The 24,189-nt window shown below is 40.0% G+C and overlaps 2 protein-coding genes across 2 annotated transcripts; one reads left to right on the forward strand and one right to left on the reverse strand.

Annotated features, from left to right (window-relative positions):
* Positions 1-3,129: 3,129 nt before the first annotated feature.
* On the forward strand, positions 3,130-14,237 carry LOC110052069 (solute carrier family 75 member 1-like). The gene is made up of 12 exons (XM_089284460.1): positions 3,130-3,194; positions 4,535-4,631; positions 5,406-5,509; positions 6,532-6,690; positions 7,281-7,472; positions 8,118-8,217; positions 8,686-8,797; positions 8,949-9,045; positions 11,837-11,936; positions 12,338-12,385; positions 13,079-13,168; positions 13,739-14,237. Exons 1-12 carry the CDS (start codon positions 3,144-3,146, stop codon positions 13,828-13,830), a joined length of 1,242 nt encoding a protein of 413 aa, XP_089140586.1. The 5' UTR covers positions 3,130-3,143; the 3' UTR covers positions 13,831-14,237.
* A 1,978-nt stretch (positions 14,238-16,215) lies between these two features.
* On the reverse strand, positions 16,216-20,681 carry LOC149117687 (uncharacterized). The gene has a single exon (XM_089284469.1). It carries the CDS (start codon positions 20,296-20,298, stop codon positions 16,216-16,218), a length of 4,083 nt encoding a protein of 1,360 aa, XP_089140595.1. The 5' UTR covers positions 20,299-20,681.
* Positions 20,682-24,189: the final 3,508 nt, after the last annotated feature.

The following is a 24,189-nucleotide window of genomic DNA, read 5'->3' on the forward strand; positions in this document are numbered from 1 at the left end:
GCATGTCTTTCTTCGTTTTCCCCTCTAATACCGGAACGCGTATAAAGCGAGGTGTGTTTTCGGCTTCAGAAGTGCCACCGGGTTAACCGCCGCCATTAACCCTTACGGTTAACCATTCTGGTAACACTTTTTGGTTCCAAACTGCTACGTGTCATTCGAATTATACCTTTTTCCGCTTTATAGGAATTACGAAAAACCATTGAACATTGTCTGGGATCAAGAACTAGCAACAGAGAGCTTTCCGAGAAGGTTGATATGGTTAACCGTTCAATTGAAATAAAAAGGGTAGTTACGTAGTTAACTTATTATCTACGGCAAACGGTTAACCATATTTCAAGTGTCAAACTCGACTATTTTGCCACCAACTTGCTTCCATCCTGCATTTCAAATAATGTGAAGTGGGAAATTTTTGAACCTTCTGCCAATTGGGAAGAACAGGGAAGGTTAGGTTGCAAAACGCTGACTTTCAAATGGTTAACCGTTGTGGTTAACCGTTGTGGTTATTCGTGCGCGTTCATAAAACACATGGAACCCGGAAGCTGTCGTGTCGCGTGTAATGGTGATATATATGATTACTCTACACCGATAAGCATTTCATTGGGTTTAAGTCAATTTATTTAACACTATTCCGTTAAACAACACAAAGATCTGCTACTTTGCGAATTGATAATCCTGGAAAATGTCTTAAGTAATAGACACGAGTTCTAACCTTTCCTTAAATGCCATTTTGCTTGAAGCAAGTCCCAAATTTCGTTTTGCTACAGGCGGTTACGGGTTATATTCCACGAATATCTGCACCGAAGCTTAATCTAGATTAACGTAGAAACGTTCTGTCCAATTTCCAGAAACAAAGTGTACGTCATTAAGCCGAAATCAAATTCTAAAATATCGTGACGCCATGACGATCGCTGGCGTTACCTTTATTGGAAAATTCCTCGCATATCTCTTTCAGACAATCCCGGCCAAAAGTAGTTGGGACACTTGAGCTGTATCACGTATACCCCTTCCCCCCTAATCAATGTTGGAAAATATCGCGTTTTCTCCAACAAAAAAGGGAAAAATCACCTGATTATCAACATTGAAAGTGGGGGGAGGGGAGAACTTGCTTCGTGTCTCAAGTCTTTTGTCTGAGATTGTCTGAAAGAAGAATTTAAAGAATGTCACACCACTCGCTCTAACAAAGCTTGGAGAAGAGGGGAGTTGTAACGTCTCGCGGGTACAGCTAACGAGCGCTACTAAAAAGAAACAACATACAATGACAAGTTTTACCTGGTCGGGCACTAAGAAACGTAAAGTCATCTTTCTAAATGACCTTCTACGGTAGGGGATTGGTAAGTCCGTGGCATGAACTTCTGTTGCCTCTTGAGGGGCAAACGGCCCACTTGCTTGCCCGTAAAATGCAACTTTGCACAAGATGTTGTGTTTAAAAAGGATGTTTCTATTTCCTGCACTGAAAAATACGACCTTGTCTACGTCTTTAGAGGGGTGGTTGATTGGCGCGAAACAGAAATGATGCAAATTCGGTTGAAACAGTAGCTGCCGGGCAAGTGGATATTTTCGCCTTGTCCTCGCCGTTTCGCGGAGTTAATCTGTGGACAGCAATAAAGCGTCGCTGCTACCTAAACGCGGTTAAATTATGCATGTCTTTCTTCGTTTTCCCCTCTAATACCGGAACGCGTATAAAGCGAGGTGTGTTTTCGGCTTCAGAAGTGCCACCGGGTTAACCGCCGCCATTAACCCTTACGGTTAACCATTCTGGTAACACTTTTTGGTTCCAAACTGCTACGTGTCATTCGAATTATACCTTTTTCCGCTTTATAGGAATTACGAAAAACCATTGAACATTGTCTGGGATCAAGAACTAGCAACAGAGAGCTTTCCGAGAAGGTTGATATGGTTAACCGTTCAATTGAAATAAAAAGGGTAGTTACGTAGTTAACTTATTATCTACGGCAAACGGTTAACCATATTTCAAGTGTCAAACTCGACTATTTTGCCACCAACTTGCTTCCATCCTGCATTTCAAATAATGTGAAGTGGGAAATTTTTGAACCTTCTGCCAATTGGGAAGAACAGGGAAGGTTAGGTTGCAAAACGCTGACTTTCAAATGGTTAACCGTTGTGGTTAACCGTTGTGGTTATTCGTGCGCGTTCATAAAACACATGGAACCCGGAAGCTGTCGTGTCGCGTGTAATGGTGATATATATGATTACTCTACACCGATAAGCATTTCATTGGGTTTAAGTCAATTTATTTAACACTATTCCGTTAAACAACACAAAGATCTGCTACTTTGCGAATTGATAATCCTGGAAAATGTCTTAAGTAATAGACACGAGTTCTAACCTTTCCTTAAATGCCATTTTGCTTGAAGCAAGTCCCAAATTTCGTTTTGCTACAGGCGGTTACGGGTTATATTCCACGAATATCTGCACCGAAGCTTAATCTAGATTAACGTAGAAACGTTCTGTCCAATTTCCAGAAACAAAGTGTACGTCATTAAGCCGAAATCAAATTCTAAAATATCGTGACGCCATGACGATCGCTGGCGTTACCTTTATTGGAAAATTCCTCGCATATCTCTTTCAGACAATCCCGGCCAAAAGTAGTTGGGACACTTGAGCTGTATCACGTATACCCCTTCCCCCCTAATCAATGTTGGAAAATATCGCGTTTTCTCCAACAAAAAAGGGAAAAATCACCTGATTATCAACATTGAAAGTGGGGGGAGGGGAGAACTTGCTTCGTGTCCCAAGTCTTTTGTCTGAGATTGTAGGTGCATATGGTGGTCTCGGGTAATGTAGCGCAAGGAACGCAGGCTCACAAAACGGCTAGTAAGAGTGGTGTTGGGTACATGGAATTCTTGATATCAAGGTTCTTGCAGCCATGAGTTCGTGTTTCGCCATCTTCTAGCAGCATTTCAAGGTTCTTGTGACCACAAGTTTGTGTTTTGCCATCTTTGAGCAGCATTTCAAGGTCTCCCAACCACAAGTTTGCATTTTGCCATCCTCAAGCAGCATTTCAAGATCAAAAAATACTCTCCAATTACAATATGCAGCAATATGACCTGCATGATGATTTTAAGGTGATCAAATGAATTCACTTCGAAATGACCGAGATTCTCATTTAGGACAAATTGAAAATGATTTCAAAGATCCTGAAGATGGATTTTGGTAGAAAAACAACTCAGAAGGTATCGTAAGAAATTCTGAACATACTAGGAATTCGACGCCAGTGTTATATACCCTTCCGATCGCCAGTTTTACCTTTGGCATCTCGTTTATTCGGATCGCTTATTTGTATTGAGTAATCCTACGTGGCGTAGAGCTCATGTGACGGTTGGGTGACTTTACAGGGATCCAAATGTAAATGCAATTGTTTTGCAGCATTTTCGTTGAGGTCAAAAAGCTTGACTCTAATTTGCATATATGGTGACTGTAATGCGATACTTCTGATTACGTCTCGGAAGAATATCGACTTCCGTTCTGCTTTCGAGATACGTTTGCTATCTTTGCTCATATATCAAGACAAATGGTTTGTTTCAGCATCAAATTGGAACAGCAGAGTAGTTTGACTTAAGTTTTTGTTTCGCTATAGATTTTTAACCTTTTTTCCCTATAAAGTTCTACTGAGTGAAATTTTTGTGAAAGAAACATTAGTTTCCATGAAGGCAATGCAACCTTTTTTTCCAGAAAGTACTTTTTGCGTGCTTTCTAACGAGATACGGTAAACTGCTCTGCTGTAAATACTTTGTGAGAGTATTATGTAGAGAATATCATGTGATAGAATGAGTTAAACAGAATGTGTTGGTTTAGTTAACTTAGTTAATTGTTTGGATCATACTCATGGTAAGATGCCTAAGTTACTGGAACAGTCTGAGTGATATAGTTTACAAAGAAAATAAAATTTTTAGTTCATACAAAAATGTTCAATATTATTGTTTTCAATCAGCAGAAATAAAAGAAAGCGGGGGCAGATTTAATTGTGAAACAAACAGTGATAATTTATTCATATGGTGATATATTAAAGTCCTTTCTTTATCTAAGTGGCATCCAAATTAAAATAAAATTACAAATCTTAATGAAGGAATATTTTCTGTAGACTGGGACTGGTTAATAAATTATACATGCAATACTGACATGACAAATTGCATTTAAGGAGGTTGGCAACAGTTTCCAGCACTTTTCCAACAGCTATTCTTTGAAGGATGAATACTACCACTGTTTAACAAGTGCTGCTACAATAATGGTATCACACAAATGCCCAATTATTAGTACACAAGTTATGGCCATCCTTTTTATATAACAGGTTACCATAGCAACAATACAACCTGTTAAAAACACCGTTAATGTTAGCTTTAAGTGCCTATAATTTAAAAATGAGTTTGGTGACCCCCATTTTTGATTATCAAAATGAGCATGATAAGAGGCAACTTTTTACAATGTTTAAAAAAATTCTGTGGAGAAGGTTAAAAGCCACATTGAAATTTAGAAAATTCAACTGTGTTTTAACATTGTGAATTTTTCTCTTCAGGACAGGTTGTACCATTCAATCATGCAGCAAGTCGACACATTCAGGGAGTTGCTGGGAATGCCAGACAATGAACATTTCAATGTTGTGTTATTTGGAGGTACATGTAGGACTACATACATTTATATGGCATGAGATTCCTTAGTATCAATAATAATCATAATAGCAAAAAATACACAGCAATGGTTTTTAATTTTAAAAAAATACACAGCAATGGTTTTAATTTTAAAAAAATGCACAGGAGTGGTTTTTGATTAAATTGAAGGTTACATGCAAAAATTCAGGTACTTCTGAACAAAACAAAACTGACCTATGATTGGTATTACAGTGAGGGCACTCGAACCATGGACACTGCATTTTTTCATACATTGTTTGGTGACTACATGTATTCCAATAGGGATCTTCATATTAACAAAGGATTTAAAGTGTTTTTGCATAGTAAAAATCCCTTTAGTATCTTTTACATTATATCAAGAGCCCTCATTCTGTGGTCACCCAAAAAATGCCAGGTGTACTAGTAATTCATGATTTTTGAGTGTCCTTACGCTGTAAAGCAGTAAATGCTTGCGGGGTCGTGAATTACAGATGCATACAGTACAGTACAGTGTTGTAATACCAGACTACATGGAAGCCTTCTAGCTATGAGCTCTCAAATAATGTGTGCTGTCAATTGATAAGAAAAGAAAATGTCAACTAATTATTGCTTTAAGAGTTAGGGAGTTTGCAGTGATACCATAGACAAATGCAGTATTTAGAGTGGAAGTTGACGGTTGTAATGGCTTTTTGTGCAGGTCCTCTATCAAGATTGAATTGGAATTTGTGACTACCATCTGGAGCTTTGTTATAACTTTCAAATGTAATTTTCTGGCTGCAGGTTTCATTGGGTCACTGTTTTCCCTTCTCCAGTTCTTATGTTGTCCTTTGATTGGTGCAGTGTCCGATGTATTTGGAAGAAGATTGCCAATGATTGTTTGTATGGTGAGAAAGTCCTTACATGTCTTGAACATAATTAGTGGAGCTGAGACATTATTTTAAAATAGATCTGGAACTGTTAGTAGCCTGAACTGTTGATAGTAGCCTGTTAGTAGCCTCAATCTTTCGTTCATTATTTTGTTCCTCAAATTACATTTTTATAGTCAGACTGGCCTGCAGATAGCTAGTGGTAGTCTAGACAGGCCAGTCTATTAAGATCTAATTATCAACATTTTTATTAATAAATATATTATAATAGAAAGGTTAGAAAAAGTAAATAAAATAGAAAGGTGGGAAAAGAATGAAAAAAAGAAGTCATGGGTCATCATATTAATTACTACAGTAACTGTAGATAATATATGTACGGGCATACATCATTATTATTTAATTTATTTAATTTTATTAATTTTATTTATTATTGTTGTTATTATTATTATTATTATTATTTACTACTACTACTTCTTTGAGAGCACTTACATGCAGTACGTAGTATATTTTCAGTTCTGAGTTTCAATGAGTTTTTGGTAGTTCTCTCAGAGAGCATGGTATCTCATTCTTGAAAAGGCATTTTTGTATTTAAAGTTTTGGGGGTTTTATGTTAATAATTCTTGGAGGTAGAAGAGTGTGTGTTGTAAGAATGAGCATTGGATGTTTTTGTCAATAAATTACAAAAATATATATTATGTTAATTGGTTAATTGGTTCTGAAGCAGTGCTAACATCATGCATCAATTCAGATAAAGATTTATAGTACAAAGAGTTTAAAGACAAAAACTTAGCATTCATAAACAGTGCAATGGTATGTTCATTTTTCTTTGCAAAGTACATGACACATAACGCACGTTTTTTTTTTCTATACATTAAGATTTTGTGAACCAATTTTATGAAACAGCTTTACTATTGTTGAAATCCCTTCCACAAAAGATCTCAAGAAAATACACTTTTTAAAAAAGGCTGTCTTAAAAAATAACCACTTTCATCAGGCACAGGTTGTAGGTTTTTATTTGAACTGACCTGTCCATATTTCAGATGGGAGTGCTGGCTTCTTATGCTGTCTGGGCATACTCGTGGAACTTTACCATCTTTGTCATTGCCAGAATCATTGGTGGATTATCTAAAGGCAATGTCACCATCTCTACAGCTATCATTGCTGATGTTACTTCCACAAAGAACAGGGGGAAAGGAATGGTAACAAAAACACCTTTCAAATCAAAAGACTAGCATTTGAATGGCCATACATTAGGGTTTGAACTGCTACTTAAAGGGCCCTAGTCAGCCACACCTTTTTTTGTTTCTAACATCGAAGAGTTTGGCTATATTATATTTTATTCAAAGCATGTCCAAACAAAGGAAATCACTGTGAAACTACTAAAGATACATGTAATTAAACATACATGTACTTTCAGGAACACAACTTATAGTAGAGCAATAAGTTTTTGCTTCACCCTGCAATATCAATAATTTCGATGGCATCAAAAATGGCGGAGGCTGACTAGGATTCTTTAAAACAAAACATTTCACAGTCGTTGGCTTGAGACCTGTTTGAAATACACACAGGAATTTATGACAAGCACTCATGCATTCTAGGCTTCATTGAAAATACAAATTCTCAGTCATAAATTATACATAAATTATGGGTATGGGGTCAGAGTTTTTTAATCTTTAATTTACATGTATTAACAGTCGAATTAATTAACTTTAATTTAATTGAACTACCTAGATGATTTTTATGAAGTTCAACATAATTATGCTGTGTGTTCTTTGGTCTCTGTCAACAGGCTCTTGTTGGTATTGCATATTCCTTTGGCTTTATTATTGGGCCTGTGATTGGTGCTGTATTTGCCAAGAGGTCATCACTTGAGAGTGGAAACCCTTACCTCTTACCAGCCTTGTTTGCAATTATTTTGACTGTAGCAGACATCTTGTTTGTGTATACATGTCTTAAGGAGACATTGCCAAAAGAAAAAAGGGTAATACTTGAAATACAGTGTAAATGCTTATAAGTTGAGATTTTAACTGACTGAGATGAAACTTGATGTACACCTTACATTGTACTGTAGATATAATGTATTTATATGTGGTTCTTATTAACTAAGTGGGAGGTATGTACAGGAGCGTCTTGACCGAGATCTTGAGTACTCAGCAAATGCACACAAACAAGGAGAGATTCTCCCATACTGGCCAACCAAGTGTGGTTAATGAGATGGCCATAACACTGAGTGTAGCCAGAGATTTAAACTTCAGTTTGCTGAAGACCTAAGACCCAAAAATGAAGACCTGAAAACGAAGACCCGAAAATGAAGACTCCTTTATTTTCTGTATTTAACATGATTGTGCTATCAGTGATTCTCCCATACAAACCTTCAGTGTAGCCAGCTTATACATAAATTTCAATCCTAGCACTCTACATGTACATGTAATTATTATCCTCATGTTTGACCAATAAGCTATGTACATTAAAACTGAAAATTAAAGTCCTAATAATATGCATAATTATTGTCCTGATTTTGTATTCATTTGTTGAATTGCTCACTTACATGTATGTAGCTATACACAGTCAGTTAATCGTACCAATTTTTTCCTAATATATACATAATTTTTTTCTTTTAAAAAAGGCAAAGTCTCTACTATCTGAATTTAGAAATGCCAGCCAGCTTCTCAACCCTGTGTCACTCCTCAAGTTTGATGCAGTGGAGATCAGATCCAGTAAAGAAGGCAGGTGTAAGAATGTAATGACAAATAGTAGTTTAATTTGAGTTTGGATGAAATTCATTAACTCTCTATTATTAATTTTTAAGTTCCGGTATATTGGTGAGAACTCTAGAGAGCGAGACCCTCACTGGTACACACCTACATGTACATGTAGGAAAAAAAAGGCTAGAAGCAATCTGCATATAAGACTTCATCCAGATAACATCAACTGGATAGTAAAATTTTGATTCTTGAAGGATGGATATACCTGCAGTCAAAAACCATGCAACAGGAGAACAATAAAACAGCTGATTACAGAAAGAACAACTTTGTGCCAGAGCAATAGAACAAATTATGGAGGATTAGAATGCACCACTCAAAGCTCAGTTTCATGATGGTGCTGCATAACCTGGCCTGTAAGCCTGATCAACTCCAATAATTAGCAATCTTGATATCTTGAATGAGGTGGCTGTGATTTGTTGTATTTTCTAGATCTAAATACAGTTCGTGGCCTTGGCTTGGTGTATTTTCTATTTCTATTTTTCTTCTCTGGACTTGAGTTTACGCTAACATTTTTGACGCACAAGAACTTCAAGTATTCAAGGTATGTGTGTACCAAAAGTAAGCGAAGTATTTACTGAAAATTACACAGTGGAACTTTGTTTTACATTGGTCATGACTGTGCCTTGGAGAGGCCGCATGGCATGTCTGCAAGCTTTGTAATATGGTATTCATGAATGTATTTATTTTTTTAGCATGCAGCAAGGAATGATGTTTTTCTTCATAGGAATCACCATGGCCATTGTGCAAGGCATTATTGAATTATTCCATAGGGTTATAAGAACTCTGCAGATGGCAATTAGGCAAAATATTCCAGTTATATGTAATGATGGCGCGAACAAAGAGAATATACATTTTGATGATCAAAGTATACATTGAGTTCTTTCCCTTTTTCATCACGGTGTTTTCTGAAAGAAATAGAAAACATGTTCTCTGTGTTTCTATCAAGTTATAGATAAGAAAGACTTGGGAAAGTTTGGGAGAACCCTAAAAGCTGTGGAATATTATACTCGGCCAGTGGCGGATCCAGACTTTAAGCTAAGGGGAGGGGCCTGGTTTTGTTTTACTTAAGGGCCCGGGTCCCCCAGGCCTCTCCCATAGATCTGCCACTGTCTGCCCTCCCTCTCTAAACCACCCTCCCTACTTCCCTTAACCTCCCTTCCTCCCTCCTCCTCCCTCTCTCCTCTTTCCCTCCATCTCTGAACCACCCTCCCTCCTTCCCTTAACCTCCCTTCCTCCCTCCTCCTCCCTTCCTCTCTCCTCTTTCCCTCCATCTCTGAACCACCCTCCCTCCTTCCCTTAACCTCCCTTCCTCCCTCCTCCTCCCTTCCTCTCTCCTCTTTCCCTCCCTCTCTGAACCACCATCCCTTCTTCCCTTAACCTCCCTTCATCCCTCCTCCTCCCTCCCTCTCTCCTTCCCTCCACCCTCCTTCCCTAACCCTCTCTTCCTCTCTCCTCTTTCCTTCCCTCTCTGAACCACCCTCCCTCCTTCCCTTAACCTCCCTTCTTCCCTCCTCCTCCTTCCCTCACTCCTTCCCTCCACCCTCCTTCCCTAACCCTCTCTTCCTCTCTCCTCTTTCCCTCCCTCTCTGAACCACCCTCCCTCCTTCCCTTAACCTCCCTTCCTCCCTCCTCCTCCCTCCCTCTCTCCTTCCCTCCACCCTCCTTCCCTAACCCTCTCTTCCTCTCTCCTCTTTCCCTCCCTCTCTGAACCACGCTCTCTCCTTCCCTTAACCTCCCTTCTTCCCTCCTCCCTCTCTCCCTGACCCTCCCTTCCTCTCTCCTCTTTCCCTCCCTCTCTGAACCACCCTCCCTCCTTCCCTTAACCTCCCTTCCTCCCTCCTCCTCCCTCCCTCTCTCCTTCCCTCCACCCTCCTTCCTTAACCCTCTCTTCCTCTCTCCTCTTTCCCTCCCTCCTTCCCTTAACCTCCCTTCCTCCCTCCTCCTCCCTCCCTCTCTCCTTCCCTCCACCCTCCTTCCCTAACCCTCTCTTCCTCTCTCCTCTTTCCCTCCCTCTCTGAACCACCCTCCCTCCTTCCCTTAACCTCCCTTCCTCCCTCCTCCTCCCTCCCTCTCTCCTCTTTCCCTCCATCTCTGAACCACCCTCCCTCCTTCCCTTAACCTCCCTTCCTCCCTCCTCCTCCGTCCCTCTCTCCTTCCCTCCACCCTCCTTCCCTAACCCTCTCTTCCTCTCTCCTCTTTCCCTCCCTCTCTGAACCACCCTCCCTCCTTCCCTTAACCTCTCTTCCTCCCTCCTCCTCCCTCCCTCTCTCCTTCCCTCCACCCTCCTTCCCTAACCCTCTCTTCCTCTCTCCTCTTTCCCTCCCTCCCTGAACCACCCTCCCTCCTTCCCTTAACCTCCCTTCCTCCCTCCTCCTCCCTCCCTCTCTCCTTCCCTCCACCCTCCTTCCCTAACCCTCTCTTCCTCTCTCCTCTTTCCCTCCCTCTCTGGACCACCCTCCCTCCTTCCCTTAACCTCCCTTCCTCCCTCCTCCTTCCTCCCTCTCTCCTCTTTCCCTCCATCTCTGAACCACCCTCCCTCCTTCCCGTAACCTCCCTTCCTCCCTCCTCCTCCCTTCCTCTCTCCTCTTTCCCTCCCTCTCTGAAACACCCTCCCTTCTTCCCTTAACCTCCCTTCCTCCCTCCTCCTCCCTCCCTCTCTCCTTCCCTCCACCCTCCTTCCTTAACCCTCTCTTCCTCTCTCCTCTTTCCCTCCCTCTCTGAACCACCCTCCCTCCTTCCCTTAACCTCCCTTCCTCCCTCCTCCTCCCTCCCTCTCTCCTTCCCTCCACCCTCCTTCCCTAACCCTCTCTTCCTCTCTCCTCTTTCCCTCCCTCTCTGAACCACCCTCCCTCCTTCCCTTAACCTCCCTTCCTCCCTCCTCCTCCCTTCCTCTCTCCTCTTTCCCTCCATCTCTGAACCACCCTCCCTCCTTCCCTTAACCTCCCTTCCTCCCTCCTCCTCCGTCCCTCTCTCCTTCCCTCCACCCTCCTTCCCTAACCCTCTCTTCCTCTCTCTTCTTTCCCTCCCTCTCTGAACCACCCTCCCTCCTTCCCTTAACCTCCCTTCCTCCCTCCTCCTCCCTCCCTCTCTCCTTCCCTCCACCCTCCTTCCCTAACCCTCCCTTCCTCTCTCCTCTTTCCCTCCCTCTCTGAACCACCCTCCCTCCTTCCCTTAACCTCCCTTCCTCCCTCCTCCTCCTTCCCTCACTCCTTCCCTCCACCCTCCTTCCCTAACCCTCTCTTCCTCTCTCTTCTTTCCCTCCCTCTCTGAACCACCCTCCTTCCCTTAACCTCCCTTCCTCCCTCCTCCTCCCTCCCTCTCTCCTTCCCTCCACCCTCCTTCCCTAACCCTCTCTTCCTCTCTCCTCTTTCCCTCCCTCCTTCCCTTAACCTCCCTTCTTCCCTCCTCCCTCTCTCCCTGACCGTCCCTTCCTCTCTCCTCTCTCCCACCTTCTGTGAACCTCCCTCCTTCCTCCCACCCTTACACCTTTACTCTTAACTTCGCTTCCATCCTATCTCTTATTCTTTCTTCCTTCCTTCCATTTTTCTTTCTTTTTCTCATTCTTCCTTTTTTCATTAACATCCTGCAGGGTATGGCAGCGATAATGCCAGCAATGGCTATTGTAGGCTTGGCAAAGACTATCCCCACTCTTTACATGGGGCTAACATTGTTCTCCTTTGGTAAGTCCTTTTTTCAATGATACTTAACTCTTTGAGAGCAGATGATTTTATTCTTCAGTCTTCTCATTATGTACAAGTAGATAATCTTGAGGTATTTTATTTATGCCATGCAACCGCAGTTGAATGCACTGGCTTAGTGCTGAAAATGTGATGCCAGACAGTACGCAATTGGCAAAGTTTTGTTGATGCCTTTACTGGTGAAAAAAGCTGGCTTTACAGGGCTTGTCTGTTATACAGCCACAAGGACTCGTAATACTGTAAGTTTCACCAGGCTCTGCTCCCTTCCCTCCCAGGAGAAATTTAAAAGAAATTGATAACAAAATTTAACAAGTATCATCCCAACGACGAGTTTCACTGTAACTGTAAATTAGAGTATCTTTTGGTTAACTTTTCCTTTTTAGGGTCAGCAACAGTAGTACCTTGTCTGACAACTATGATCTCTCATCACGGTAAGACAAATGATTGAATAGCTTCTTTATTTCAATCTCAAGATTAATAGAGCACTAAAAATGCTAAAACATATGGGGACACTGTAAAATACATTTAAATACACAAAATCTAATTGGCTTTTCCTAACCTCTCTAATCACTGTAAGGAATGAGTGGCCCAATTTTGAGAAAGGCAAAGTTAGCTCACTAGTCTGCGCCAAGCACTCTGAGTTGGAATTCTTGCATTGATCAGTGTGTTGTGTTCTTGGGCAAGACACTTGACTGTCACGGTGCCTCTCCCCTGTCAGGTGTATAAATAGATAGCAGTGAATTTATGCCAGGGAACCCTGCAATGGACTTGCATCTCATTCAGGGGGTTGGGGGTGGAATTACAGTACTCCTGGTCACTTCATGTTCAGAAACTGGAGATACGCTCGGGCCACTACAAGGCTCAAGGGCAGCCTATCAAGTGCCTTGATTTGCACTGACCAAAATGTTTGTCTCGCAGAAATCATGAAAATTATTAATGGTCGTGCTTTAGTTGATAGAATTGACAGTTATAGTAAATCTTCTGTTCTGTGCTAACACAAACAGTTTATGACAATGTTTGTTGTCGAGGTTGGCTTTTTTAGAGTGGAGAGGAGTGAAGGGTTGTGATGCCAAACGTTTTGTTGTTATTTATATTTTAGTTTAATTTAACATTTACATACTTAGGAAATGCTGATCAGAAGGGGAAAGTCATGGGAATTTTCAGATCCCTTGGGGCCTTGGCACGAGCGATTGGTCCTGTCGTGAGCTGTACAGGTAAGCGGTCCGTTCTGATTGGCAGTCCAGTTGGACTGCACGCGAAGTTACTACGCCACCTTATTTTATACATTAACTAGAAATACTACGTGTTCCCCTCAAAAACAACTTAAACATGACGACGGAAAAACCGAATGACATCTTGTGAAAAACGACTGTAGATTTTACCTTTGAAAGTCCCAATCATTGTCAGGATCTGTTGAGAACGCCTGTGGCTGTTAAAACTTGTTCAGGCTAATGATGTATAGCAGCGTTCAATTCTAAATGGGAATACGAAAAATTGGCCGCCGTCGTTCGCGTTCCCTAGACTACGCAAACTTAGTCATTTTGCCCAGAGTGGCTCCACATGTACGCACATGTACAGCCATTGTTGTTCTCATTATACACTCTTGTGTTTGGTGCGTTTATACTTCCTGAATGCGTCCGTCCATGTATTCGTCTTTTTTGTCGCCTCGTCTGTTTATTGTTTATTGTTTTTTGCTTGTTTGTTTGTTTGCTTGTTTATTTATTTTTTTTCTATCTTTATTTAGTGAACGCATAATTCATTCATACTCTATTTGTGTTCCTCAGTCTACTGGTGTGTAGGGCCCTTCTGGTGTTACTTTGTTGGCGCTCTCCTGTTTATGCTCCCCATGAGGGTCTTGGTAAAGTTACCAGCTTAACAAGAGTCAAGCAAGATAGTTTTTATTTTTCAAGAAACAGATCAAGATACGCTGTGTTGGTCTGGAGTTAGTCTTTATGACGCAAGCTGGAATAGCTCCTAATTGGTAATTCCTAAACAGTTATTTGGCCCCGAAGACTGCATAATTAATTTCTTACCTCATTGCAGCTAAATTTTGCAAGAACTAGGTGACACTTTCATTGCTTGCTATCGTCGAAGTTGCACAAATCGATGTAAAAAGTTGTAAAACACAAAACTAAGAAAGAAATGGGAAGGTGGTCAACTCGTGTCACGCAATATATTTTTTACATGTGACTGTTGTAATATGCTTCTTCTTAAGCAATAGGTATTGAAGCGGGCAATACTCGTATGTACAATAATTGTGATAATAAAAGCTTCATACTTAGATGTCGTTTTTATTTTATTTATTTATTTATTTTCATTTTAGTAGTTGGCATTGTGAGAACGAAATGTTAAAATGCGGACAAGAAAACAAAAATAAATGAGAATATATGAAAGATCGTATATTTGAATTGCGGAATCTTGCGATGACGAACTACAAAATAATACAAAACAATACAATTCAATGTAATGCAATAGAAATTTATTGTGTAATACTCTTGGCTATATGTGAGGTGTGACATCACAGGAAAGATACGATGACACAAAAGTATTCCAGAGACAATCAAATTAAAAGTGATATTATAATTATGATATGCGTAAATGTTTCAAAATTTCTATATATAAGCAAGAATCATGAAATACAATCTAAAATAATCACACGTTGTGCTAAAAGGTAAAAACAATAGTCATATGTACAATCAAGCTGATGCTAGCAATGCCTGCGCAATTGACTTATTAAGACTTTCTTGCTTAAAAGAGCTTTTTGATAATTCTTTTTTTAATTTTGTCCCTTATCCGATGATTTATTTTAAAGTAATGTCATTTTATCTTACACGTTTACATTTGTTAATGAATCACAGGTTCTAAGTAATTTACATTCGCAACTGAACAGTATATCTGCGCCTAACAAAGTCTAAATTGTTATTATTCCTTATTTTGAACAAGTAGAAACTTTTTCCATCCTCTTAGAAAACCAATCAGTCGATTGGCTCGCTAAGGGAGATAAACACGTGAAAGGGGCGTGGAAGTTTCTCGAAAGAAAATTGAATGTTAAAACCCCTAAATACCTCGGGTGTGGCTCAAGCTATATTTTACCCCTTAAAGATGTAACATCTAAAAGGCAAATCAGAACTTTAATGACTTTCGTGACAATTTCATTCAAGACTTTCTTCTGTGAAGAGGTTTAAGTACTTCCATGACTGGTCGATTTAAACCACTTACACAGTAAGATGAAATTTTTACAAACCCTCAGAATTCAATGATTGCTGAGCAAATTGGCCCAAGTGTTGAAAAAAGTTCGCAAGAAAATTCCCTAAAAGAGACAACATAAAACATCCCCGCCTCTTTCACTTGGAGACCCCTCCGTCCGCCCCATCGAACTGAGAAACTTTGCATCACTGTTAGGTAACAAAGTCGCTCGACAGATCCTAACCTTTGTAAGAGATATGCTTGATTAATTTCGACAACAACATTATAAAAATTCGTTTGCAACCACGGCAAAAAAAAAAAAAACGTTCGTTTCTCTACTGCTTCTATGAAAAAAGAAAACCAGTTGTACTTGTATTAGACAATGGCAACGAAAGAAAATCAAAGCAAACTTGTCTTTTCTATTTCCAATGTCCTTGCAGAAGTTTCTTGGTTCATTTCTTGATGTTTAATTTCTATGGAATACTCCACTGACGAAATCTTTGCTTCCTATAACAACAAAAAACAACAATTTGAAGATATTCTCTTAAAGTCTACTAACCATTGCATAACATTAATTTCTCTTTAGCAGAGAATAAAGCCTGAAAAAAAAAATTGAGGCAAAAGTCAAGCTCGAACGGGATTCAAAACTATGACCGCTACTATATCGGTGCAGTGCTTTACCAACTGAGTTATCAAGTCAACTGTGAGCTGATCGATTATTTCTGTGTTCATTGTCGTAATATATTCGCAGATGATGAATACAGTTTGTTTCTTGAACTGAAGGTATACGCGCCCTATCATCTCTTAAACGTAAGAACCAAATGTTAGGTAGATAAATCACAAGAATAAGGGATCTGATTGCCTTACAAGAAAGTTTTTTGTTAAAAGAAAACATTTTCTCAGTAATTGGAATTGAAAATATGTTGATACACTGTAGCTGCTTTACATACAACACAGCTAGATTTTGCCCTTTTAAACACAAAAGCAGAAACTGAAAGTAGCGTTCTTTTAAGTAATATTGGTAACCAACGAAGCACATTCCTAAAATCTTTTCTTCGCTAGTGGAAACATACCTTTATTTTTCAAACGCAAATGTCACGTCATCTCCAATCAGCATGAACGGTGCCCAGCTGGAAACCTTGGTAAAGCCGTGATCTCTCAACCACTTCATGGCCGCGTGAAGAGATACACTGGCACTTTCTCCACAAACAAGGTGCTCGTAAAAGCGACTCATCAACTTCTTTGTTGTACTGTCGTCTAGAGCCCACAGTGCCACCAACACTGAGCGTGCACCGGCTCCTAGAAACGCGCGAGCGATTCCAACAACTCCCTCGGCTCTAATTTGTCCACGGCCACTGTGACAACAGCTTAGTACCACCAGTTTAGCTCGCACTTTCACTTTTGAAATGTCGGACACTTTCAAAAGGTAGTCGTCTTCTAGTGGAACCCCGGTGGTGGAACGTGGAGGAGAAAGAGCAATTTCTCCTCTTTCAGCATTACCATGTGCAGCAATATGTATCAGACTCACTGAATTTAGCTTCTCAAGTACCGCTTGCTTGGTTGCGTCCTGTCCTAACAAAGGCCAAACGCCCAGCCGTCGTGCGATCATCTCTGCTTCCTTTCTTGCACCAGGCAAAGGTACGAAATTTTTATTGACTTCTTCTCTGTAAATCACCACACCAACATCAGGATCACCCACTACCAGAGCACCAGTCTCACAGTGATAGTCTGCAGGACTGTCCTGAATGAGCTTCAGAGTCGACAAAGAAGGAACCACGCGGATTCTGAAACGCTCCGATAAATATTTCCCACTTCCATTGAGTAAAGCTGGAAATGGAACACGGTACAGGTTGCGATCAGGAACAATGATGATTTCAGGTTGATCAAGTAAGTCGGATACAGGATTGACGAGCAGTTCGTAGAACAAAGTTAGACTCGGTTCGGGATCATCCGTATTCCCAGGCTTATCTTGTCGCAAAGTTGTGAGGTTCTCTTCTTGACAAGATTCAGGATTTGTTTCAATGTCATTGCCATTCAAGGATCGATCTTCGCACACCTCCTCGGGTAAATTGCCAAAGTCTTGGAAGCTTTCAGCCATGATAGCGAAAAATTCATCCAAATCTTCAGCAACCTTTGTTAATCTTGTGTGAAGAGTCTTTTTATCCACATCAAGTTTTCGGAACTGAATGACTCCGCTTGTCTTGAGGATCCACAAAAACACTGTTTGTTCAAAATAAGAAACGTACAGACAAGTAGAGTTACTTTCTTTCTTCATGACATTTTCAACAACAACCCATGATTGCGGGTCAGCTGATATACGATTTTCAACAGAGTACTGAGTTGCCATCAAGTCCGCTAAGGCTCTAGCTCGTCCAAGCTCTGCAACATAAAGAGCATCCTTAGGATTTCCAGCGAGACGAAACAATTCAGTGAGCAGCTGATAGGGAAAAACATGCTTGTCTGCAAAGCATATCTTAATTTGATCGCTGCCTTGAAGAAAACCTCGCATTGTTTCGGATTTTTCAATACTTCGTAACAAAAAGGAATGAGCTTCCTGAAAATTGTGTTGTCCTAACTTCGTCAGTGAAAGATGACAATAGCAAGAAAACTCAATTTCAGCTTCTCCAATATTTTCACTCATGGAGAGTGCCTTGTCAAGATATCCCTCGGCCATGTCATGTTCACCGCCAGATTGAAACACTTTCCCAAGGCTGAGGTAGCTTGATGCTTCTAATCTTCTGTTACCAATTTCAACTGCAATCGCAAGTCCTTTCTCATAGCAGGCTTTAGCTTTATCTTTAGCACCAAGGGATTTGTGAAAATTGCCTTCTCTTAAGTGATATCTTGCTTGTCCTTCTTTATCACCAATTTTCATGATGATCTCAAGCGCATTGTCACAAGATAATTTACTCTGCCTATAGTCCCTAAGATCAAGAAACACAGTTGCCAGGGATAGGTAGGTGCGTGCTTGGTCTGTCTGGTCACCAATTTCCATGCTGATCGCAAGTGCTTTTTCATAATATTCTTTAGCCTTGACATATTCACCGAGACAGTGAAACACATTTCCTAAGTTTCCATACTGTGTTCCTTCATTCGCTCTGTTACCAATTTCCATGCTGATCGCAAGTGCTTTTTCATAATATTCTTTAGCCTTGACATATTCACCGAGACAGTTAAACACATTTCCTAAGTTTCCATACAATGATCCTTCATTCGCTCTCTCACCAATTTCCATGCTGATCGCAAGTGCTTTTTCATAATATTCTTTAGCCTTGACATATTCACCGAGACAGTTAAACACATTTCCTAAGTTTCCATACCATGTTCCTTCTCCTTCTCTGTCACCAATTTCCATGCTGATCGCAAGTGCTTTTTCATAATATTCTTTAGCCTTGACATATTCACCGAGACAACGAAACACAGTTCCTAAGTTTCCATACCATGATCCTTCATTCGCTCTGTCACCAATTTCCATGCTGATCGCAAGTGCTTTTTCATAATATTCTTTAGCCTTGACATATTCACCGAGAGAACGAAAGACAGTTCCTAAGTTTCCATACCATGATCCTTCATTCGCTCTGTGACCAATTTCCATGCTGATCGCAAGTGCTTTTTCATAATATTCTTTAGCCTTGACATATTCACCGAGAGAACGAAACACATTTCCTAAGTTTCCATACGATGATCCTTCTGTCGCTCTGTCACCAATTTCCGTGCTGATCGCAAGTGCTTTTTCATAATATTCTTTAGCCTTGACATATTCACCGAGACAACGAAACACAGTTCCTAAGTTTCCATACCATGATCCTTCATTCGCTCTGTGACCAATTTCCATGCTGATCGCAAGTGCTTTTTCATAATATTCTTTAGCCTTGACATATTCACCGAGACAGTGAAACACATTTCCTAAGTTTCCATACAATGATCCTTCATTCGCTCTCTCACCAATTTCCATGCTGATCGCAAGTGCTTTTTCATAATATTCTTTAGCCTTGACATATTCACCGAGAGAAAAAAACACATTTCCTAAGTTTGCATACCATGTTCCTTCTCCTTCTCTGTCACCAATTTCCATGCTGATCGCAAGTGCTTTTTCATAATATTCTTTAGCCTTGACATATTCACCGAGACAACAAAACACAGTTCCTAAGTTTCCATACCATGATCCTTCATTCGCTCTGTGACCAATTTCCATGCTGATCGCAAGTGCTTTTTCATAATATTCTTTAGCCTTGACATATTTACCGAGAGAACGAAACACATTTCCTAAGTTTCCATACGATGATCCTTCTGTCGCTCTGTCACCAATTTCCGTGCTGATCGCAAGTGCTTTTTCATAATATTCTTTAGCCTTGACATATTCACCGAGACAACGAAACACAGTTCCTAAGTTTCCATACCATGATCCTTCATTCGCTCTGTGACCAATTTCCATGCTGATCGCAAGTGCCTTTTCATAATATTCTTTAGCCTTGACATATTTACCGAGAGAAATGAACACAGCTCCTAAGTTTCCATACAATGATCCTTCATTCGCTCTGTCACCAATTTCCATGCTGATCGCAAGTGCTTTTTCATAATATTCTTTAGCCTTGACATATTCACAGAGAGAAATGAACACAGTTCCTAGGCCTCCATAAGCCACTCCTTTTCCTCTCCTGTTACCAGTTTTTTGCATCATAGTGACCGCTCTCTCATAAAGTTCTTTTGCCTCAGCATACATAAATTGATTCCGATATATCTGTGCCAAATTTATGCTAAGCATACCTTCTTGGACAGTATCACCACACTCGCGGAGAATGGTGAGAAGTTTCCAGCCGCACGCTATTGCATTTGAGTGATCGCTAACACGACGGTACGCCTCAAACATGGTATGATAGATTTGTCTGTAAATTGTTCGCTGTAATGGCTTCTTTACACTCAGCACTTTGTTACTGAGCAAAACTAAGCTTTCTCTGCATAAGTCGATGGCTTTTAAGGCACGACTAGTGTTGAGAAGGAAATTTGCAACAACTATGGCTAAAAAGATAGCATGTAAAATTTCTTCTGCGTAGTTCATGACGCTTTCCGAAGTAAGTCTTGTAACTGAAAAATAAATCAAATAAGGCTGAGTGTAGAATTTTTGCCGTATTACGTAATAAGCTTTTTCAGGAGCCATAATAAGGGACGGAGAAGTCTTGGGATCCGCGCTCACCTATGATATGGGACAATTTTTCTATTTTTAGAACAAATTGCGCCATCCTGACGTCATATATCCGCGCGGATCCACGCATATGTCGGGGGCTCTCGCGTGGATGTTGTCATGTTGCGTGATAAAATAATGGTGAGAGTTGCGAGATTCTCTTGCAGATTTTTCACAGCGATGGCAAGGAATAAGGCAGGGAATAAGAACCAGGGCTCTTATATGTAGTTTTATGCTCTGAGCTTATAGAAAAGGTGAGTTTTTCAGGGTCGAAAACAAGTCTCAGTTTCGCGCTGTGAATGGATAGTATCTGCTCGCGCTAGTTGTACGAGTAAGATTTTGCGTTTGTTCTGTAAAGAAAAGTTATGCAAAAAAACTCTTTACCCTGGTATCGAGTTAATTTGTTCGTTTCCCAAACAATGCTTAATCATAAACAAACCCTGTTTTTGATAGTTTCTCGTTGTTTCTGTTTGTTTGGCGAATTTGAAAAAGTTTTTGAAAGGAAAGTCTGACGCGTACGTTAAGTAGCTCATTTGCATAGTGCAGCGCGAGCACTTTCAAATCCGAGTCGGTGTTTTCAATTGTCAACAAATCTTGACAAAGATTTCTTTCGTTATCTTTTGTGCTGAGATGCTGCAACAGTTTTCACCAACGCCAAAAGGCTACTAACCTCATGTGTGTTTCTTTAGCATAGTAAAATTTTACACTGCGAAAATAAAATAGACAAGGGGTTTCAATAACTCAACCAACGAAATCGAAATCGTTATTCGAGTTGATTAAAGAACTCGTCATCGTAACTTTGCTGATTATTTCCGCTGTATTCACATATTTTCAGCTAAGCTTTTAATATGTTCTCAAACATTTATCAACCTTAAAAATATTTAAGAACAAGAGATATTATATGAGTTCGATGTATGTTTTCAATTTCACACGAAAGTGCAGAAGTCCAATTCGTCATGTTATATTGACTGTACAAAACACGCATCGGCTGGCGCTCTTCTTCATCGACAACAGACAATTTATTGGATTTTTACACAAACAAAACTGAGCAGCATCTACAGACATAAACTTTATTGCCACTTATTGGGCCTTGATAAAATATCAAGCGTTGCTTACAATTCAGGCGAAACTCAAACTTGCAATTACTTTGTTTTACATTTCGGTCGAGATATACTCTGGCGAAATCGTCGCAAGCGTGTGGCAAGAGGAGGGAAACTCTGAAGTCCTGAAACGCTGCTATATCTAAACATATCCAACTAATGTTTTTCTGTGTTATGGAAAAGCTGTTAATCTTCAACATATGTGAAACTTAGAGCGGAGTAATGTGGAGGTCTTGTAAAAGAAGCAGCGGAACACAACTTGGTCAGTGATATAAAGCTGGACATAACTAAATTAAACACTGTCTTACTTCACTCAAACTGGAGCAGCTTACGACGAAAATACTGAAGCAAAATTCCAACAAACATGAACGTATTGATTTGTGGGCCAAAAGCATTAAACATTTCTGGAATTTTGGACGCCATTTCCCCGCGCTACATCCGCAAAAAATCCTGGCAGCATGTATGCGCGTGTGACGCACATGATGGCGCAATTTGTCCTAAAAATAGAAAAATCGTCCCGTATCATAGGGACAGCCCCAATACTAGAAATGGCGCGCGCTTACGGTCTCCGTCCCCGATTATGGCTCCTGGCCTTGTGTTATTACGAGGAAGGGTAGGGACTCGAAAAAGCCAAGTTTGAGCAAATTAGTATTCTGAACCTGTGCATTATATCTTTAGGTCTGATCGACTAAATAAATAAATGGTAAAATAGTGCTTGCTGTAAAAGGGCCGAATTCATTTCGGGTGTGCAATTGCAAGTTCAATTTCTCAATTTTGTACTTGACATTTCCGAATCACTCAATCTATAAAATATTGGAATGTACAAATCACCTTTGGAAACTTTTCATGAGTAAATTCATTCAGGTCCATTTGTGAATAAGCTTCTCAAACAGAGAGTTGAAGAATGACGTTTACGGTGAACGACAAATGAAAAAAATTGCGTCTTAACTTGTTTTCTGTCTTTACCTATATATATAATCCTTAAATCGATCCAACACAAAAGAGACAAACAAATGTTTCTAGTTACCGCAAATACTGATATTCTCTCAATATTTTTCCTACTTACTGCAACCCGTGAAAATTATAAAATTAAGCCTTACAATACAAGACAAGTTGTGCTCACCTCACCAATCAGTTGAAATAAAAGCCTGAAGACCAACTTGGAATCCTTGCATGGAGTGATCTTTATTGTGAAGTTTGTTTTACACTGTTCGCTTTGGAAAGTAAAACACCGGATACCCGTAAATAATTCATAAAATCAGACCTTGCACGAGGAAATTAGAAAACGAAATTTTCAAGTGTCATTTTTTCACACTTTCCAAAAAAAAACTGAAATTATGAAATGCTTGTTTTTAACCTATCTACGTGTATCATTTTGGATTTATTGTGAAATGGGCTCACATAATCTTCCATCCTGAATTGTTTACATAAAAGGCATTAATTAGCGGTTTACAGATTACTGAAGTTATTCTGCTGTAGGTTAATTTCAAGTCCAGCTTACATGTTTTGCGTAACCCTTACTTTTAAAAAACGTTTTAAGACTTTTATCTTAAATACATTTACATGCGCAAAAAACTTTTTCAAACGTATTTTAGTTAAATTTTCTCGAAAATATGATATCAATTTCAACTGGAACCTGTCACCTTGCAAAAAGCATTTCATTTTTTTTTTGTAAAAAGAATGATCCAAGTATTTTAGGATATTCAAAGAAGACAGATTGTCATATGACGTAAATATGACGTGAGGATGTAGACAACCCAACCACAACTTGAGTTTTCTTTTCGCATACTCTTTCGATTGAGAAGCGTAAAAAGACACGAGAACTAAAATAGTGACGCGAACTCTAAGGGGGAGGAGTAGGGAGAGGAGGAGGGCAAGGGGGAGGGGGTTAGACGCGCGTCTAAGCGTTGAACTCGACTCACAGGACTCCCGTTCGGAATCATACTGGCGGAGCAATCCATGCTTAAAGTGATCCTTGTTGGTTTAAGCACCAACAAAACGATCAGGCAATGAAAACAGATTGTTTCGACAAAGACCCACTTTCTCAGAAACATTAAATTAAAAGAAATGTATTTTCAACAAATTGTACCTTTCCGGCATGTTTCGACGGCATTTCGGGCAGTTTGGTCGAGCCATGGTTTCTATTCTGGCGAGATGCAGTCCAGTTAAAATACCCACCGAGACGAAATGAGTCTGATATGCCGCCGAAGCGCAGCAAAAAAGGTACGATTAGGTATTTACAGTACACAAATTCCGTCATCCAGCGATATATCATATCAGTGATTTAATATTGCAAGTTATCATGCCCAGAGGGTATCAATGGGGTGGTGGCTTTTACTGCTAACGGTAAATTTATTTTTTTACGGGTTAGCAGAACTCTTAATTAGAAATTTATTACCATTGTTTTAAAATTAACTTTCAGTGTTTAAAATAGTTAATTTGATTACTATAAAACATATTTAAGGTCTTAGTACCATTCCAGGGCGGAGAACGGTATTGTTATAAGAATTGTAGACTAATATAGCTTACAAGCCACAAGACAAGGCACAAAATGTCTTGACAAGAAATCTTGAGACTTTCACTTTCGTGGCTAAAATGTTTTTATCGTTAACATTTTTTACGGCTAACCATTGACTTAACAATTTTTTCGCCTAACGGTTCAATTTTGACTCGTTTTATGGCTAACGGTTATCGCCATCGAGAGCCTCTGCCCAGGACAGTAGACACGGCTTCTGAATTGCGAATCTGGCTACGGTATGATTGTACC

The sequence above is a fragment of the Orbicella faveolata genome, unplaced genomic scaffold (assembly GCF_042242905.1).
Source record: "Orbicella faveolata isolate gen_17 unplaced genomic scaffold, um_ofav_v1 contig_1, whole genome shotgun sequence".
Taxonomy (NCBI): domain Eukaryota; kingdom Metazoa; phylum Cnidaria; class Anthozoa; order Scleractinia; family Merulinidae; genus Orbicella; species Orbicella faveolata.

Bases quoted from the DNA above. Each gene is read 5' to 3' on its own strand.
- LOC110052069 (XM_089284460.1), top strand. From the start codon at position 3,144: ATGATTTCAAAGATCCTGAAGATGGATTTTGGTAGAAAAACAACTCAG. The intron at 5,510-6,531 runs GTGAGAAAGTCC...TCCATATTTCAG, and splicing joins TGCCAATGATTGTTTGTATG to ATGGGAGTGCTGGCTTCTTA. The intron at 6,691-7,280 runs GTAACAAAAACA...CTCTGTCAACAG, and splicing joins AGAACAGGGGGAAAGGAATG to GCTCTTGTTGGTATTGCATA.
- LOC149117687 (XM_089284469.1), bottom strand. From the start codon at position 20,298: ATGGCTCCTGAAAAAGCTTATTACGTAATACGGCAAAAATTCTACACT.